The sequence below is a fragment of the Hakea prostrata genome, chromosome 9 (assembly GCF_041222555.1).
Source record: "Hakea prostrata isolate BN-2017 chromosome 9, UWA_Hpros_2, whole genome shotgun sequence".
Lineage (NCBI taxonomy): Eukaryota > Viridiplantae > Streptophyta > Magnoliopsida > Proteales > Proteaceae > Hakea > Hakea prostrata.
Window position 1 is genome coordinate 37,254,760 of NC_142608.1, and position 18,455 is coordinate 37,273,214.

General features: G+C 43.7%; 1 protein-coding gene across 1 annotated transcript in view; it reads left to right on the forward strand.

The window, feature by feature from the left end:
- Window positions 1-18,152, forward strand: part of LOC149005188 (protein STICHEL-like 3) — a 98,966-nt gene extending 80,814 nt beyond the window's left edge. Inside the window, exon 8 of the mRNA XM_089168797.1 lies at window positions 18,093-18,152. Within this exon, the coding sequence (XP_089024923.1) occupies window positions 18,093-18,111 (19 nt within the window). The 3' untranslated portion in view covers window positions 18,112-18,152. The remainder of the gene's footprint in view (window positions 1-18,092) is intronic.
- The last annotated feature ends 303 nt before the right edge of the window (window positions 18,153-18,455 follow it).

Below are 18,455 nucleotides of genomic sequence, written 5' to 3' on the forward strand. Positions count from 1 at the left end.
CAGATTGGTCAAGAATTGGCCAACATCAATGAGAAGTTAGGGCAGTTGGCTAAGGGAAGAATAACTGAGGATATTTACTCGGTCATTTGGAAGACTCCTTTTGCTGAGCCAATTGCGGGATATCGGTTTCCCCATAACTTCCGTTTGCCTACCTTCTCAACATTCGATGGCTCCGGAGATCCAACAGCTCACATCGGCTATTACCAACGGACCATGGCGGTTTCGGTAATTCGATGAAATTTTATGCAGGGTTTTTGGTTCATCTCTAACTGGAGCGGCACAAAAGTGGTTTTCTAACCTCCCCTCTGGAAGGATCGTAAACTTTGACGAATTGGCGCGCCAATTCATAGGGCGATTCCAGAGTGGGATACAGGTCAAGAAAACGGAAGAAACCTTGTTTACTGTCAAACAAGGAAAGAACGAATCGATCAAAGAGTTTCTGAAGAGATTTAACAAAGTGACGATGGAGATAGAGAACTTGGATGAACAAGTAGCCAGAACCGCTCTATTCACAGGACTCACTAATCGGAAACTCCTGGAGTTATTACTACAGGATATACCCACGACTTATGCTTGAGTTGGTACAGAGATGCCGAAGCGTGCTGAAGTCATGGAGATTCTAGATGCGCGCCAAGGAGATAATAAAGTCTCCAATAAGGAACAAAAGGCTCCCGAGAGCGAAGCGAAGCCAAAGAAGAATGTTCGCGATCGGGTTGGAAAATCCCAGCCTTGGCGCCAAAGATCCCCCGGTAGAAGTGAGTACACTCCATTGAATGCTCCTCGGGCCGATATTTTGAATATCCTCAAAAGAAAAAATATTTTGAAGTGGCCGCCTAAAATTCTTTTGAAACCCGGAGAGCAGAGGATCGGGAAAAGTATTGCCGATTCCACAAGGACTATGGTCATTACACTAATGACTGTCGTCATCCGAAGGCGATATTGAGAGATTGATATCTCAGGGACATCTGTCCAGTTTTGTTAGCAGGAGAAGGGAGGAGCCACGTGGGCCACGTGCGGCTGCTCCAAAAAGGGATCGTTTGGTTAGTTCAGAACGATCGAGGGAGGCCCCTAAGTCTAAAAAAGGCAAGGAGGTGATTGAAGCTGTTACTCGGTCACCGATCCTTACCATCTTCGGGGGTCCAGAGCCGGAATCATTCCGGAGTCTAAAAACCAAATCCAAATTTATTGGAGTTGGAGAGGCGCAGAAGCGGAAAAAGCTGAATGATGAAGATTCTATCACCTTTAGCGAAGAAGACGAGAGAGACGTTTGTTTACCTCATGATGATGCTATAGTCATCAAGGTAGAGATTGCACGGCGGGAGGTGCATAGAGTTTTGATTGATACAGGGTCTGCAGCTGACCTAATTTCCTACGAAGTGTATCAAAAATTGAAGGTGGATCAGGACTTGATGAAACCTTCATCTACACACCTATATGGCTTTGCGGGGTCATCTCGCAGAGCGGAAGGATCGGTTCAGTTGGATCTATCCATTGGAAGTTTTCCTAAAGAAACAACTGTCCGAATCAATTTCTTGGTGGTTCGAGAACTACCAGCCTATAATATGATTCTCGGGCGACCATCTTTATCCAAGATAGGTGCTATTGTTTCGACAAAGCACCTGAAGATAAAATTCCCGACTGATATGGGAATTGGTCAAGTCTCCTCTGACCAGAAGATCTCTCGGCAGTGTTATGTTGCCTATTTAAAAGACAAGGAGGGTCCAAGGAAGGTAACTACCCTCCCCATAGAAGTTCGAGATGATCGGGAAGAGACAGAGATGCAAAGGCCCGAACCAGTGGAGAAACTGGAGCAAATCCAGCTGTGTACCGAGGATGAGAAAAAGATTACTTATATCGGGTCTGAACAGCTGGAAAAGTTTAAAGATGAGTTGAAGTTATTTCTTCAACAGAATAAAGATGTATTCGCATGGTCTGTTGAGGACATGCCTGGGATCGATCGGGCCATTGCAGAGCATAAACTCTGGATAGACCCTAAGGCGAAACCAGTGGAAGAAATTTCTCTATTGAAAAGTATGAAGCCGTTCGGAGCGAAGTTGAAAAACTTAAGAATTCTGGTTTCATAGAACCAATCGAGTGCCCAACTTGGTTGGCCAACGTGGTGATGGTGAAAAAGGCGAATGGGAAGTGGAGGATGTGTACAGACTACATGGATCTAAACAAAGCTTGCCCAAAAGATTGCTACCCGTTGCCTCGGATTGACCTCTTGATAGATGCGATCGTAGGATATGAAACTTTAAGTTTCATGGATGCCTACTCAGGGTATAATCAGATCCTTATGAATAAGGAGGATGAGAAGTATATGGCTTTCATGATTGATCGTGAGAGCTATTATTACAATGTCATGCCTTTTGGCCTGAAGAATGCAGGAGCAACATATCAGAGGGCCGTCAACAAGATTTTCAAAGAGCCGATAGGAAAGAATGTTGAAGCATATGTTGACGATATGCTGGTGAAAAGCTTTACAAAAGCAAATCACATTGCAAATTTGATCGAGGTTTTCTCAGATCGAGGAAGCATCAAATGAAGTTGAACCCGAAAAATGTGCCTTTGGAGTCTCCTCGGGCAAATTTTTGGGTTTCATGGCATCACAGAGGGGAATTGAGGCTAATCCTGCCAAAATACAAGCTCGATTGATATGGAGGCTCCCAAAACCGTTCGGGATGTACAATGTTTGACAGGGAGAGTTGTTGCCTTAAATCGATTTATCTCCAAGTCTGGAGAAAAATGTTTGCCTTTCTTCAAGGCACTCAAAGACCTGAAGGGCAGTAAGGAAGCAAAGTGGACTGAAGAGTGCCGTAAAGCTTTCGAGGAATTAAAAGAAGCACTTGGACAACCACCGATCCCGTCCGGCCGAGAGAAGGGGGAAATATTACAGCTATATCTAGCGACATCCCTTTCGGCAAATGCAGTACTTGTTCGGGAGAAAGATAAGAAACAAGTGGCCGATTTACTATGTAAGCCACGTGTTGCTAGATGCGAAGACGAGATATTCGCAGATTGAGAAGTAGGCTCTGGCTCTCATGATGGCCGCCAGGAAGTTAAGGCCATATTTTCAGGCTCATCCAATTGAGGTATTTACAACTTTTCCTCTTAGTAAAGTTCTTAACAAACCTGATTTGTCCGGAAGGATGGTATCCTGGTCGGTTGAGCTCGGTGAGTTCCAAGTGAGCTTTAAGCCCGAAATCGCAATTAAGGCTTAGGCATTAGCCGACTTTGTAGTAGAAACTACTGCACCAATGGAACCCACCATTGAGGATCCCATTATACCAACCACTTGGGAGGTATATGTGGATGGTTCGAGTAATAAAGATGGAGCAGGCACTGGAATTCTATTAAAAAGTCCAGCAGGATTTATTATTTGATATGCTTTGAGATTCGCATTTGATGCAAGTAATAATGAAGCGGAATATGAGGCCCTGATAGCAGGACTTCGGTTGTCAAAAGCATTAGCTATTGCAGATGTTACTATCTATAGTGACTCTCAGCTTATAGTCAACCAAGTCCAGGGGGAGTATGGCATTAAAGAACCACACTTGCAAAAATATCGGGAGATAGTGCAGGCATTTCAGAACCAATTTCGGAATTTGAAGATATCTCATATTTCGAGGAATGAAAATTCAGTGGCAGATGAGCTATCCCGACTAGCCAATGCCAAGGAAAAGAATCTAGACCCTTCGGTCTACATTGAAGAGATAACTTTTCCAAGTTATCATGAGAAAGAAATTTCTTATATTGAAGCGAACGTTGCTTTGGATGGATCCAATAATCGAGTATCTAAGGGATGACAAGTTACCCGAGGATCCAAAGAGAGGCAAGGTTGATCAAGATTCGATCAGCTAGATTTGTCATTCGGAATGGGAGACTATACAAAAGATCTTATGCCGGACCCCTTATGAGATGTATAGGCCCCGAAGGAGCAAAATCAGCTTTGGCTGAGGTTCATGAAGGAATTTGTGGCGCTCACATGGGTGGCAGAGCCCTGGCCCACAAAATTCTAAGACTTGGGTTATATTGGCCTAAGATCCAAGAGGCTGCTATGGACTACGTTCGTCGATGTAGTAACTCACAAATTCATGCTACAAGATCGAAGCGCCCGGCGGAAATTATGACTTCAATTCTAAATCCCATTACCTTTGCAATGTGGGGAATTGATATCATGGGCAAATTCACCAAGGCATCAAAGCGGACGGGAATATCCGGATAGTAGCAATTGATTACTTCACAAAATGGGTAGATGCCAGTGCACCGGCGACAATTACTGAGAAAAAAGTGGAGAAATTTGTGCTTGAATCGATCATATATCGCTTTGGGATTCCAAAGATAATTGTCATCGACCATGGTACTCGGTTCGACTCGTCCACAATTTGAGCAATTCCGTGGAACATATATGATCGAGCATCGTATGTCCTCGGTGGCATACCTCCAAAGCAATGGCCAGGTAGAGGTTACTAACCGAACGCTACTGGAAGGAATAAAGAGAAGACTCGAAGCTGACAAAGCTTCTTGGGTCGAAGAACTGCATAATGTACTGTGGGCTTATAGAACTACGGTTCAAACACCTACAGGAGAAACTCCATTCAGGTTGGCATATGGATCCAAAGCATTGGCACCTGTGGAGATAATGGCGGGGACGTTACGGGATCGTGAGTTCGAGGAAAAAGCAAATGAACAAGGACTACTTGATAGTCTTGATTTGTTTGACGAAGTTCGGGCAAAGGCAATAGCACGAACTCAACATTATCAAAGAAGGATAACGTCTCATTATAATACTCGAGTGAAGAATCGTCGGTACTTAGCCGGAGATCTGGTGTTGAGAAACACCCTAGCCTCCGACCCGCGTCACCAAAGAAAGTTGGAGCCCTCCTGGGAAGGACCTTATATGGTTGTAAAACCGGTCGGTTCAGGAGCTTACAGGCTGAAGAACATCGATTCCCAGAAAGAGTTGGATCGTTCGTGGAATGCTAGACATCTCAAAAAGTTTTATCCTTGAGGATGATTTCAATTGTGTTCGCGATGTAATCATTTTCAACTCAATCAATGCAATTTTTGGCTTTCAACAAACTATCTTTTGATTGGGGGGCATCATACACCACATTCAAGAACAAGATCCAACTATAAGGCATCGGATGAAAATTCGTGTGGGTCCTTCAACACTTCAACGCTTATGGAAAATCTTTCGAACTTTCTTAAGTCGGGGCATCGGATGAAAATCCGAGTGAGTTCCTTTTGCAAGGCGTCGGTTTGAAACCCGAGTGAGTTCCTTCGAGACTTATTGAATTTTTGAATTATCCTTAAGTATAAGGCATCGGTTTAAAACCCGAGTGAGTTCCTTCTCAGACTTGTATTTCTCCGGAAATCCTTTAGTATAAGGCATCGGTTTAAAACCCGAGTGAGTTCCTTCTCAGACTTATTGTATTTCTCCGGAAATCCTTATGTAAAGGCATTGTTTCAGACAACTAAGACCTAATACAACGGCGATTCAAGTGGCTAGCAAAGTTCAAGATAAAGTAATTTCTTATTTCTTCAGAAGATCCAAAGAGGCTAGTATCAAAACAATTACAAGAGCTGGATACAATCTCTAATCAAAGAAGAAAGTCATTATAGGTGACTGTTAACAAGTTATACAAGATCGACGCGACTTTGCTAGAACAAACATATGAGTCAACCATTGGTGGGGAGTCAAGGAAAAGAAGAGAAGAAATGAGGATTACAAAAATATTTCGATATTCAGAAAATCCTCCGCAATTTCATACTCTTTGTCGAGTTTTTTCAGGAGGAGAATGGTCCTCGACCAAACTCGCATTCGGTACAAGCTCGTCATAATTGACTTCTTCCAGCGGAGAATAAACAGGAGAATCTTCCAGATATTGCATAATATCCGGATCGGAAGGTGGAGGATCAATCTTATCCTTGGTCCAATCGGGAGGAGGAATACCCGTGTCGGTAAATACTTCAGGATGGCAAACAACACCGTAGGGAGTCGTATCAAAATGAGGATCTTTCCTTAATATTGATTCCCATACTTCGTTCTCACCATCCCGGTACGCTTGCAAGTTATAAGCATTCAGCATATCAACAAAAGGCTTACTGTGTAAATACTTGAAGACGCAGGCTCTGCGAACATCAGTTGGAAGGGATTCGGGCAAAGGAACGACAACTTGCCTTTCGGGTAACGTTTCAGATCCTTTGGCTCCCGACTTTCCAACTGTTCGCTCCGATCGCCGGATCTTCTCCCCGGCATCATCCAAGTCCGACCGAAGACGACCAATCATCGAATTTTTTCTCCCCGCCACCTCCCAAGCTAGATTCCGAAGGCGAGCAATCTCAACATCTTTAGCTTCAGAGATTTCCCGAAGCCTAGAAACTTCATTGCTCAACCTATTGAGTCTAGTAACTACTTCCACTTGGTTGTGGAAGTTACCGAGAAGACTCCCGCAAACAACTTCCGGGTTAGCGAGGAGCAGAAAAGTAATTTTTCAAAATCGAGAGGATAATGAAGAAAGACTTACATCACCAAGTGACTTCGTAAAGACTTCATCCGGAAGTTTGGAAAGAAGCTGCGCTCTCAAAAGTCATTCGAGCAGCGAGTACACCATTCCAACGCTCTGTCAAACTCGTTTGACACTAATTCGAGCAAAGGATGAGAAGGATGAACTACACCAAGCAAAGGCTGAGCTTCATCACTTATCACCCGACGGCGCTTCCTAGTGGCAAAATCCTCCAATTCAGAAGGAGAGGAGGAGGATGCCAAACAAGCACTGGAGTTAGAAATAGGAGCAGCACCTGCTGGGACCACACCTTCATCGAGACGCCAACATAGTTGCCTCGGATGCCCGAAGAGTCTTCTTCGGGGGTGCACCAACAGGCTCACCAACAAAGCTCACCAGCGGGAGCGCCGGCAGCACCATCGGCAACGGAGTGATCAAGATCTTCCCGGGAAAGACGAGCGATCACTTCGGGCAAAGGAGGCGCAGGGACGGCATCAACGAAGCTGCAGGAATCGACTTGAAGATTCACCGCCGGCGATCGCCTTACGCTTGGAGGATTCACTAGCTGAAACCACCGCACTGGCCCCAACCACCACCGACGGAACGCTTTTCTTACGAGATTTTGCTCTGATAAAGTTCGGGTTGATCTTGGGAGCCACTATGCAAAACAACAAAAAAACCAGCCGTATCAGTACAGAAATAAACGACAGGAACAATGGGGAAACCCTAGTTTTCTACAGTTTCTAACAGACCAACAAAATAAACCCCAAGTATAACTACTGTGCAGTTTACTAAGGGGGGAAGTGGGGAAAGAGATGAGTAATCAAAAAACTCACTTGTTCAGAAATGGATAGAGCTGTCGTTGGAGTACGAGGAATACGGAAGCAGGCCGAAGGACGAAAGGTTGCTTTGGCACTTTAGCAAATCTATCTTGCGAAGTCGGGATAGATGGAGAGTACCCACGAAGGCTTTAAATAGCCTCAGGTATAAGACGACGGTTGAAGGCTAAGGACAACCGACGACCCAGATCGAAATGACGCTTCGAAATCCGCAAAAAGCAAGATCAACGGTCGAAGGGATGCCACATGGAAACATGTGGAAGCGAGCACCTGATGCAGAGAAACCTCCAATCGTCGCACTGCCATTAAAATAATGGATGTATTTCCGATTCATTGGAAACAGTGAATGGTATACAAAAGCAGGAAAACGTTTGAACTTCGTAGAAGGGAAACGTGTGGACTCTGCAATAAATGAAGTAGTGGGGAAGATTAACGCATCTTCCCGAAACGCATCTTCACAATATTTCTACAAGATCATTATTCGGCGAGGAATGAAAAGTTAAGTGATAAGTTTTATCATTAATACATTGATATTCAAGGCAAGATTTCGGCAGGAGACGGGGAAATTTTGAGGCCAACATGAAAAAAGAAATGTCTATTCATTAAATTGAGGGTCCATCTTTACAAAAGAACAACTCCCTAAGCCTTTTCTTCATCTTTGCCCGAGGGACCCTGGTTGGGAGGACTTTTCTCAGGACCATGAGAAGAGCCTTCCTCAAGAGTGGCATTGGCTGAACTCTCTACAACAACAACTTGAGACTCGGCTTGTGATTTCTCCTTTGGAAGTGCCGGCTCGTCATTCAGATATGCCTCATATTGAGGGTCAGCTGGAAAAGGATCATCTTCTCCCTGAGCCCGGTCCGGGGAGATCCATACCAACTTTCCCGAAGACCTCTGGGTGGCATACCTCACGAAAAGGAGCAGTGTCGAAGTCAGGGATCGTTCCAAGGATCTGCTCCCAAACGTCGTTCTGCCCCATGCGATAGGCTTGAATGTCGTAGAAATCTAGCAATTCGGAGAAAGGTACGCTGTTCAGGTATTTCCGAATGCACTCCTTCCGAAGGTCTGGCTTTATATGCTCAGGCTTGCTAGGGATCGCCAACTTCAGATGTTCTTCGAGCTCCCTACTTTTGATTTCAAGGTTGTCACCAAACAACGTGGCAGCCTGCCTTTTGCTTCCCGGCCTTGCGCTCGGCAGCAGAGACACGATTTTCGAAGCTTCAAGGGCTTCCTTGAGGGAGATCACTTCTTCCTCATGCTTTTTCTGCAGCTCCACGGTAGCTGCAGTCAGCTGGTCTATTTCAGAATTGGCCTTGGCCAATTTCTCTTCACAAGTTTGCGGCAAGGAGCTGGTGCGACCAACCCGGCTCAATGCTTCCATGTGTTGATAAAAGCTCAACATAGCATTCCCCGGGAAGACGGAAGATATCGAAGAAGTCATAAGAAATTATGAAAACATAAGTAAGCAAGAAGACCGGTACCTTGTAGATTGACTAACAAGGGAGTTGTCATCCAGGGCTTCAAACTCCCGGCGATCGAAGGAGCAAGACCGAGGGAGCTCCATTCTGCAGCTTTCTCGGGATCCCGAGTAACCCCGTCGGTCATCTTCAGAGTCCACTGGGGGATGAAGACCTCCTCACCATCCGTCGAAGCTTTGGATTTTTTGTTGGAGGGAGCATCAATTGTGTCATGCCTCCTCTTGGTTCGGATGGAGGAAGAGACGTTAGCCCTCTCCACCATTGGTTTCTTCCCTCTACCCGAAGCATCGGCTACGGGCTCGATATTCCCGATACCCCCGTAAGAGGGGTCGGGAGAGGGAAGAGAAGCCTCTTGATCTGCGGTCAAGACCCCGGGCGATCGTTGCTCGGCTGTCACAACGGCCCTAGCGGCCTTCACCCGCAGGCTTTCGGGGTTCGTTCCGGGAGGCACTACAAAGAAGAAGGACAAGAATCGGAATTCAAGACATATCACTTCAGTCAAATCAAAGGATGATGGTTAGAAGCTCACAATGAGCCAAGCCCCGATCGAAGGATGGAGTTATACTCCACTTCATATCCATGTATCTCTTGATACCACGGAATGGATTTGATCTTCCCGATGGCCCCCTCGTCTTCTCTGGATAAAGGGAAGGCCCCGGTTACTTTCGGACAAAGAAGTAAACCTCCTCCAGGTGGTCGGGAAGTTAAGATCTGATGGAGGCGCTCGACAGAAAAAGTATCGTTCGTGCCATCTTTTGTGGTTAGAAGGGCAAGTTCCTTTGACAAGGATGCTGCCCCTCCAATCAAGTTCAGCCTTATTGCGTTTGGAAAGAAAGACCCATCCGGGAGGATGGGAGATAGAAAGAACATGAAAATGTACAAAAAGAGAAAGAGATGGCGTAATGCCAAGCTCAAAACACAAACCCAAGAAGCCGACGATGAGACGCTAGCTATTGGGGAGGAGCATTCCGGGACAAATGTTCCAGTGATTCAAAACTGCGGAGAATAAAGGATTAAAAAAGGGAAAGCGAACCCCGCTTTCCAGTGCATCTATGTACAGAGAAAATTCACCCGAAAGGGATGAATCAACCCTCTCATCAGGGTGGGGAGCCCTAACCTGATAAGAGGAAGGAAGGTCAAAATATTGGACAGCTGAAAGAAGGGTTTCTCCATTATAAATGGAAGGAACAGAGCCAGGTCCATCATTGGACCCGGAGGTTTGAGGCTGCCTAGAAGACTCGACAATCTTGGAAGATCCAGACTCGAGAAGGACAGGAGAAGTTTCGGTTTTTCTTTCAAAACCTTTTTGAGAAACTTCAGCGAACTCCTGCCAGAGGACGGTTAGGGTTTTGTTATCACTATCCGATCGTTCGGGGAGCAGGAGGAGCAAAAGCATCATCGCTATCACCAACGATGGGGTACTAAAGAAGCCCTATCGTCCGCCATTACTCGTTTCAGTAAACTACAAAAAGAAAAGACCAGTAAACTTACTTATTTAGTGAGACGGAAGCTTGAGAGCAGGAAGGCGCGAAGCAAACAACAAAGGTTCAAATTCCAGACAGGAAGAATGAAACCTACAAAGACAACGAACCGCTTTTAAAACTCCCGCACGAGTGTTCGGGAATCTGAACGATCGAGATTGATTCAAAATCAACGATCAAGATTGAAAGACGTTTTGAAAGTTTGAACTCACGAATCCGAAATAGGCGTTCGGAAACCGTCACTTGGATGACGTGAGCCACGACAGATCAACTACAACGAAGATATGTGGCCTTACACTCACAACGCTCGAGGAAAAGTGACCACCGCATTAAATGTGATATGACATTTAATGAAGCACGCAGAGATCATCACCTGACGACGAACCCAGTTAGAAACCAAGCCCTCGGGATCGACCGAACGCTTGGTCTGGGGGGCTCGTGATATGGAGAGTTTATGATCAGACCGGGTTCATACCTGGTCCGACCCTCGACCCCGATCGAGACGGAGAAAATCGAATCGCTCCCGAGCGAACCGGATCCGGAAGATGGCTTGCTGAAGAAGAAAGCTTATTCGGCTGCAAGCGTGCCCTAATCTTACTTATGGATTAGGGTAATCACCCTGATGATGGCAGACTCAAGCTGACGGCTGCGGATAATCATCATCAAAGGGATAACTATCGCATAACCTAACGGTTATCTCAGGAGTCCTCTACTAGCCCAAACTAGTAGAAGTCTATCGCTCAACGGATCTCATTGATAAGATCCAACGACTACCCGAAGAAGGCTCGAGTGCATCCAACGAAGGAGATTCGAAGGTACACTCTATATAAACCTCACTACCATACAAGGTGAGGGAGGGATCAATCGATCAAAAAGAATACTATCTGAGGCTCAGGTTCAGATACATACTGATAGACCTAAACTATTAGCGATCTGCTATCTAGATCACCTTTCCCGTTTCTTCATTCATTAGCTCTGTGCTTCTAGCAGAGCCGTTTGTGATTAAGTTCATCAACTGACTTAGCCTTCGGAGGTGGACTCCCGACCCCAGCGGTCGGGCCACATCTGACGCTTTCGTTTTGCAGGACATCACGTGGAGATCCAAGGGCTGAGCAGATTTTGGACGCATCACTTGCATAAAAGAAAAATTACACAACTTCAATCTTCCTAAACATTCAATCTAAAAACTAGAACTAGAGCCCACAAATTATTCAAAGAACTAGAGAAAACTAGAGCAAACTAAAGAGAATAGAAAGTGCAAGACTAAAGTAAAACTAAAGAGAAATTAAAGTCTATTTAGACCTAAGAGGGAGGTAATATTTATAGAAGAAGGAGAATAATTTACAAACAAGGAAAATAATAATAATACTAATAATACTAGTAATAATAAGGAGTAAAATAAAAGAAGAAGAAAGAAAATAAATAAAGAAAGAAAGAGTTAAAATTCATTAGAAATTCAAGGGAGAGAGAGAGAGAGAGAATGTGGGGAGAAATAAAAAAAAAAAAAAAAAATAGAAATACGTTAAGAAGGAAAGTGGAGAAAAAGAATAAATAAAAAAAATAAAATAAATAAAATAAAAGTTAAGATTGAGTTACACGTAGAGAAGGTGAAGAAAGAGAAAGACTGGAAAAAGGAAAGAGAAAGAAAGAAATATATGCTTTTACAAAAACGATTTTGTGTTAATTAAGGAAAAAGAATAAAATAAAATAGTGAAAATAATAGAAAGTGGGAAGAGAGAGAAAAAAAACTAATTACAGAAATAAATAAAATCTAACAAAATAAAATCTTCTAAAATAGAAAATCCTAGTCTTTGACTACTTGTGGGCCCCATACAATTCTCAATTACAATAAAGAAAAATAAAATAAAAATCCTAATCTAATTTTACAAGATATTCTGGAGTTGGCCCATAATTGCATCTCTAGCCCATCATGCTCCAAATCAGGCCCACTTTCGCACTTGAGAATTTGAACGGACCTCTTGACGCGTAAAATCGCATGTTTCATACTCAAAACTCCAGATATTCGCTAAGTCCTAAAAATTCATAAAATCTGCAAAAACAACGTAAAACCCAAGGTAGCTCCACACAAAGTGTTAAAAATGCATGTTTTATGCCCTAAGATTTCACACATAAATGTGCTCATCAAAAACCATACTCAAACCGTTAGTAAACACAATTCTAAACCGTTAGCCCAAACCGTTAGTCAGCCAGAACCCAAACCGCACCGGCCCAAAACCGGCCCGAAACCGTTATTTTCTTAATGGGCTGTGTTTGGGCTGAGTGCTTTTCAGCCCGAAACCGTTAGGCCCGGCCCGAAACCGGCCCAACCCGAACCATTGACACCCCTACCGACATATGATGTATATCATGATGTATCACTCCGATTTCTTTTGCTCTAGGAACTTACCTTATGGAGGACTGCTGACTAGTGCTGGAGAGGTTTGGGCCGGGGGAGTTTAAAGGATGAGTCACTCACGTAGAGGATGGGGTTGGCAATCAATGGCTTGCTCAGTACTTGCCTGTTCCACCTATAGAGGACAAGGATGCAGAAGATGTTGTTCAGTTGAAGAATGAGTAGGGACACAAATGCCCTGTGAGGATTTTGAGGCAATGGATATGGGCGATGAATAGGTGAGGTCCCTCGGCTTTCTTCATGTTGGGAATTTTAATTATGCCCAAGGGCAATTTTGGAATCGCATTATTAGGCGATTACAATATATGAGGATATATGGTAACCGCCATCCCATTCTCACAAGTTGATACAGGAAGATTGTACCTGACCGAGGCCAAAACCAGTAATGCAGTCGGGATCTTAGCCAACCGCAACATGTATATAGAAAGCTACACCCGGCTCAACACTAAACCATTGGAGATCCTAATGCAGTTACGGGATAAAAAGTCTCTGAAGTGGCTTGGGAAAATACGTTCCCGAGCGGGAGATCGGAACATGAATAAATGTTGTTGTTTCCACAAGGATTATAGCCACAACACAGACGACTGCCGAAGTCTCAAATCGGAAATTAAAATTTTAATTCAAGATGGCAAGCTTGGCTAGTATGTCCAGAGCACGGGACGTCCCCGGGACAAGTCGCTTGAACAAAAGAAAAGGGCCCGGTCGACAACTTCGGGAGAAGCTGCAAAGAAGGCCGACAAAGGGAAAGAGCAAAAGGAGTCTCCCATCTACGTCATAATGGGCGGCCCAACTGTGGAATCAATCAAAAAGGCCAAACAAAAGGCTCGGTTCATGGGAGTTGTACATCTACCCAAAAAGAGGAGAAATCCGGTTTGTCCTGAACCAATCAGCTTCACAGATGATGATCTAATCGGGATAGCCACACCCCATGATGATGCTCACTGAGTCTCGGTAGACAAAGGTTCCTCGGTCAACTTGCTATCGTACAAGGCCTTCTAAAGACTAACACTGGCCGATGATATATTGACCCCTTGTGCAACCCCTCTTTATGGTTTCGCAGGGTCTTCAGCCATTGCTGAAGGAACGATCCAACTTAATCTGAAGATTAGGACATCACCCCAGGATACATTAGTTTGGGTAAATTTCATGGTGGTAAAGGATTTGTCCGCATACAACGTGATACTTGGGCGACCAATGTTAAACGCGTTAGAGGCAATTGTATCACCCAAGCATATGAAACTAAAGTTCCTGACCAAAGCTAGGGTAGGTGAGTGCAAGTCCGACATCCACATCTCGACAATGTTATATCAACTACCTAAAGCAAATACAAAGGTCTGAAAGTTCGGGGAGCCCTTGACCATTGAGGTTCGAGATGATTGGGACGAAAAGAACATGCAGAGAGCAGAACCGGTCGAGAAACTAGAAAGGATCCAATTACACCCGGATCACCCAGAGAGTGGAACATTCGTAGGGTCCGAGCAGCTCGAGGACTTCAAGAAGGAGTTGATTGAATTCTTGCAGGACAATGTAGACATTTTCGCATGGTTGGCGAATGATATGCCCGAGATTGACATGAGGGTAGCCAAACACAAGCTCTGGATTCAAAAGGATGCAATCTCAGTCATCCAAAGAAGAAGAATTTTTTCAATAGAAAAACACAAAGCCGTTAGAGTTGAAACAGAGAAACAGAGAAACCTTTGAGAAATCAGGTTTCATTGAACCGATCGAGTGCCCAACCTGGCTAGAGAACATGGTAATGGTCAAAAAAGCAAATGGAAAATGGAGGATGTGCACCGATTACATAGAGCTTAACAAAGTCTGCCTGAAGGATTGCTACCCTTTGTAAAGGATTGTTCTACTCATCGGCGCAACAGCCGGGCATGAAATTCTCAGTTTCATGGATGCCTATTCCGGGTATAATGAAATTCTCATGAACTAGGACGATGAAAGACATACCTCATTCATGACCGATCGGTAAAGCTATTTCTACCGAGTAATGCCATTCAGTTTAAAGAATGTCGGCGCAACCTACCAGAGAGCCGTAAACAAAATCTTTAATGGACAGATCGGGAGAAACATGGAGGTGTACATCGATGATATGCTTGTGAAAAGCTTGGCTCAGGTTGCTCGCCTGACCGATTTGGAGGAATCGTTCGATATATTACGAACTTACCAGATGCGTCTGAACCCAGAAAAATATGCATTCGGGGTGTGATCCGAGAAGTTTCTTGGTTTCATGGTATCTCAAAGGGGGATCCAAGCAAATCCTAAAAAAAAAATCCAAACCTTGATAGACATGCAACCTCTGAGAACTATAAAGGATATCCAGTGTTTAACCGGGAGAGTGGCCGCACTAAACCGGTTCATTTCTCGAGGGGGAAAAATGTAACTCTTTTTTTAAAGCACTTAAAGCCACATCAACTCAGGGAGAAGACATGTGGACTGAAGAGTGCCAGCAAGCTTTTGAAGACCTCAAAAAGTCACTCGGGACGACTCCCGTCTTAGCACGACCAGTTATAGGGGAAAGTCTAACCTTATATCTGGCCGTATCACTGACCGCAGTAAGTGTAGTATTGGTCAAGGGAGAGACAACCTATAATCCGGTCGTGAGCCATGTACTCATCAATTTGGAGACTAGATACCCGGTTATTGACAAACAAGCTCTAGCCCTATTGATAGCTTTATGTAAGCTAAGGCCCTACTTTCAGGTGCATCCGATTATCGTCCCGACAAATTTTCCACTGAAAAAGATCTTGCATAGACCAGACATAGCCAGGAGAATGGTTGGTTGGGCAGTCGAACTCAGTGAATATCAGATTGAGTTCAAGCCAAGGCCATCAAAGCCCAAGTTCTAGCTGACTTCATTGTAGAAAATAGCGTACCACGGGCAAAAAATTGGAGCCCGGTCTACCTGATGATGTCGAGTACCTATGGTTATTGTGAAACCCAACCCTAACCTTGACCCGGAAACCCTATTGTTTGTAGGTTCGACAACCCGAAGTAAAGCAATAAGTCAGCTATGGGCCATCCCAGTGGAAGACTTGGTGACTGGCTTTGAATCCATGAGTGTTGATGTCAGTGTTCCATTTATGGAAACTGTATCCTGATGAAGATCGGATTAGTTGATGGACTTGGAGTGCTCTTTGTCATGGTTCAAAGGCATTTCTACCTACTAGGTAAGTCATTTGGTGTGTGTGCAAAACCCCTTGATGTTTGGATTTGATCTGAGCCTTCATTTCCCTATTTTGGTCTTGCTGTTCTGATTGGTCGACTGGACCAGTCGACCAATACAATCAACCAATGGGTTCTGTTTTTGCTAATTAGGTCTTGCTTGCTCTATTTAAGTTCAATCTCGAGTCTACTTTGTATTTGCTGCCTCCAAACTCTTTGGAACGTACCAGAGCCCTCTGCAAGTCATCTCCCTTGCGTCCTTGGTGTTTATCTTGACGGATCTTCGTCAAAACTCGTGCTCTTACACAAAAAGGTATGTGATAATCCTCTTCTGTGTTTCGTATTTGATTCGTCGTTATTTTTCTTTCCTTTTCTGATTGAGGACAGTAGAGAAGATGTTGTACCTCTGTTGCAACTATCTCTTTACTCATTCCCTCTCTTTTCCTAAGGATCTAAAGCTTGGTGGATGATCTTCATCAAGATCATCACTCGCTTTTGAAGGAAAGCTTGTATTCATTCTCTTTCCTTATTTAGATTGATGTTCTTCAGCCTTAGCTCTATTTCTTTTGAGAATCCATGCATGCTATTCATGATTCCTTTAACACAATTAGTGATCCATCATCCTATTGTTCTTGTCCATGATTTTTACTATGAATTATTCAAGAACCATGATTGATCTAATTATGGTAACTTTTTGTTTCCTAATTTGTAACTTGAAGACTTGATTTGATTAGTGTTTTGGAGTCCTCTATATAATAGTATACTACCATTGTAGTTTACCCCTTGTTTAGTACCCTTTTGAACCACCAAATTCGGTTCTTTATTCTCAAAATTCTGATTTTTGAAGGCCACTGTCTCGGTTGGTCGACTCATTGGTTGACTGAGGCAGTAGACCAAGTCAATCGACCAATGAGTACAGCAACTCCATATTTGGTCAGTTTTGGATGTTTTGATATCTTTCCTTCTAGGTATCTTTCCTAATATGTTGTATACATTTGTTTAGGACCTTCTTCTCAAGTTTTGTCAAGATCTTACTTGATTCCTTAAGATTTCTTTGTGTGTTATAAAAGGTAAGGATGGTTACTTCCTTAACTACATAGATTGCATATCTTAGTTTCTATATTTGAATCTTGTTAGTTTATTTCTTTAATTAGATTCTTACAATGTTATACTACTGTTGTACTATCTTGATTTCAGTATCATTACTTGTTTATATTAAATTGATTCATGTATGATTTACTTACCAAATATATGCAAGTTATGTATTATTATTAATTTCTTTCCATATATGAGGTTACCATATATGTGATGTTATGGATTGATGCTTGTGTATGCTTAAGTATGGTTTGGAAAGGAGAGGTGTCCTTTTGACACTTTTGTCCTTGGACTACTACGGGAATATTATGGGATGTTTCCGGAGATGCCCTTTGGACACCTTCCTAAACTGTTGGATGACATATTTAGGACTGTCTAGTAGTGTTTGGCTAGGATTACCTGTTATGTCAGACCCTAATCGGAGGGGTATTGAGACCGAACGACCCGTGGTAGCAATGGGGGATTCATGGGCGCTCAAGACTGGTAACCAATCCATGAGAGGACAGGAATCACATTGTGGGGATCATTTATCGGTAGGGTTGCATATGATTAGACTTGGGCTCACGGGCGCTCAAGACCGGTAACCAACCAGTGAGAGGACGTGAGAGCTTCCCGTTTACCATATGTGGATGACCTATAGGGTTGATGAGTCCATAGTCAGGGACTATGAGGACTCTAGTGTGAAGGATACCGGAAAGGATCGCCAGGGGCGAGGAATGGATGTATCTGAATCTGACTTGATGTAACTAAGTAGGAGACTTGCATTTGGCTAGGCTTTGACCCTGACATGCACCGATACTTAGACCAATGGTGATGTGAGAGAGTGGTGACGTATACCCCTGGCCATGGAATGTCCCGAGGGATGCAGGACCCACTACCAAAAGGCGTTGTGTGATGAGACCTTCCTAAAGAAGTATGGTGCTGTGACTTAAAGCATGTCTGCCAATAGAGACCAGCATACATAGAGTTAGAATCATATTGCATCATGTGTTTCATATCATATAGCATTTTACTTTGTTTTGAAATCCTGCCATTTATGTTGTTATGGATTAACTGCCTTACTGAGTTTCAAAGAAACTCATTCCTTTTGTACAATGTTTTGTTAGACTACTCTACAGGTTCTGAGTATCATGACTGCTCGTATGAAGAAGCGCAAGGAGAAGAGGCATATCTCCAGGAAGGTGATTGTTGTTAAGACAATTACACTGAAGATTCCGCGGGTGGTTATGCTGCGTACGATGCTTAGTCCGACCATAGAGTGGAAGCGCCCTTGCGCCATTTTTGAGATTTATACTTATAGAGATGTCGTCTATAAGATTGAGAACAATTTAGTTACTTATTGTACCTATTATTGGGATTAATTTTATTCCTTTTCCTTTTCTTTTAGTACTACTTTTCCGCTGGTTGTAGAGTGGGATTCCGCCTCACTTTACTTTATTGATTTGACATTCTGATTATCTTTCATACTC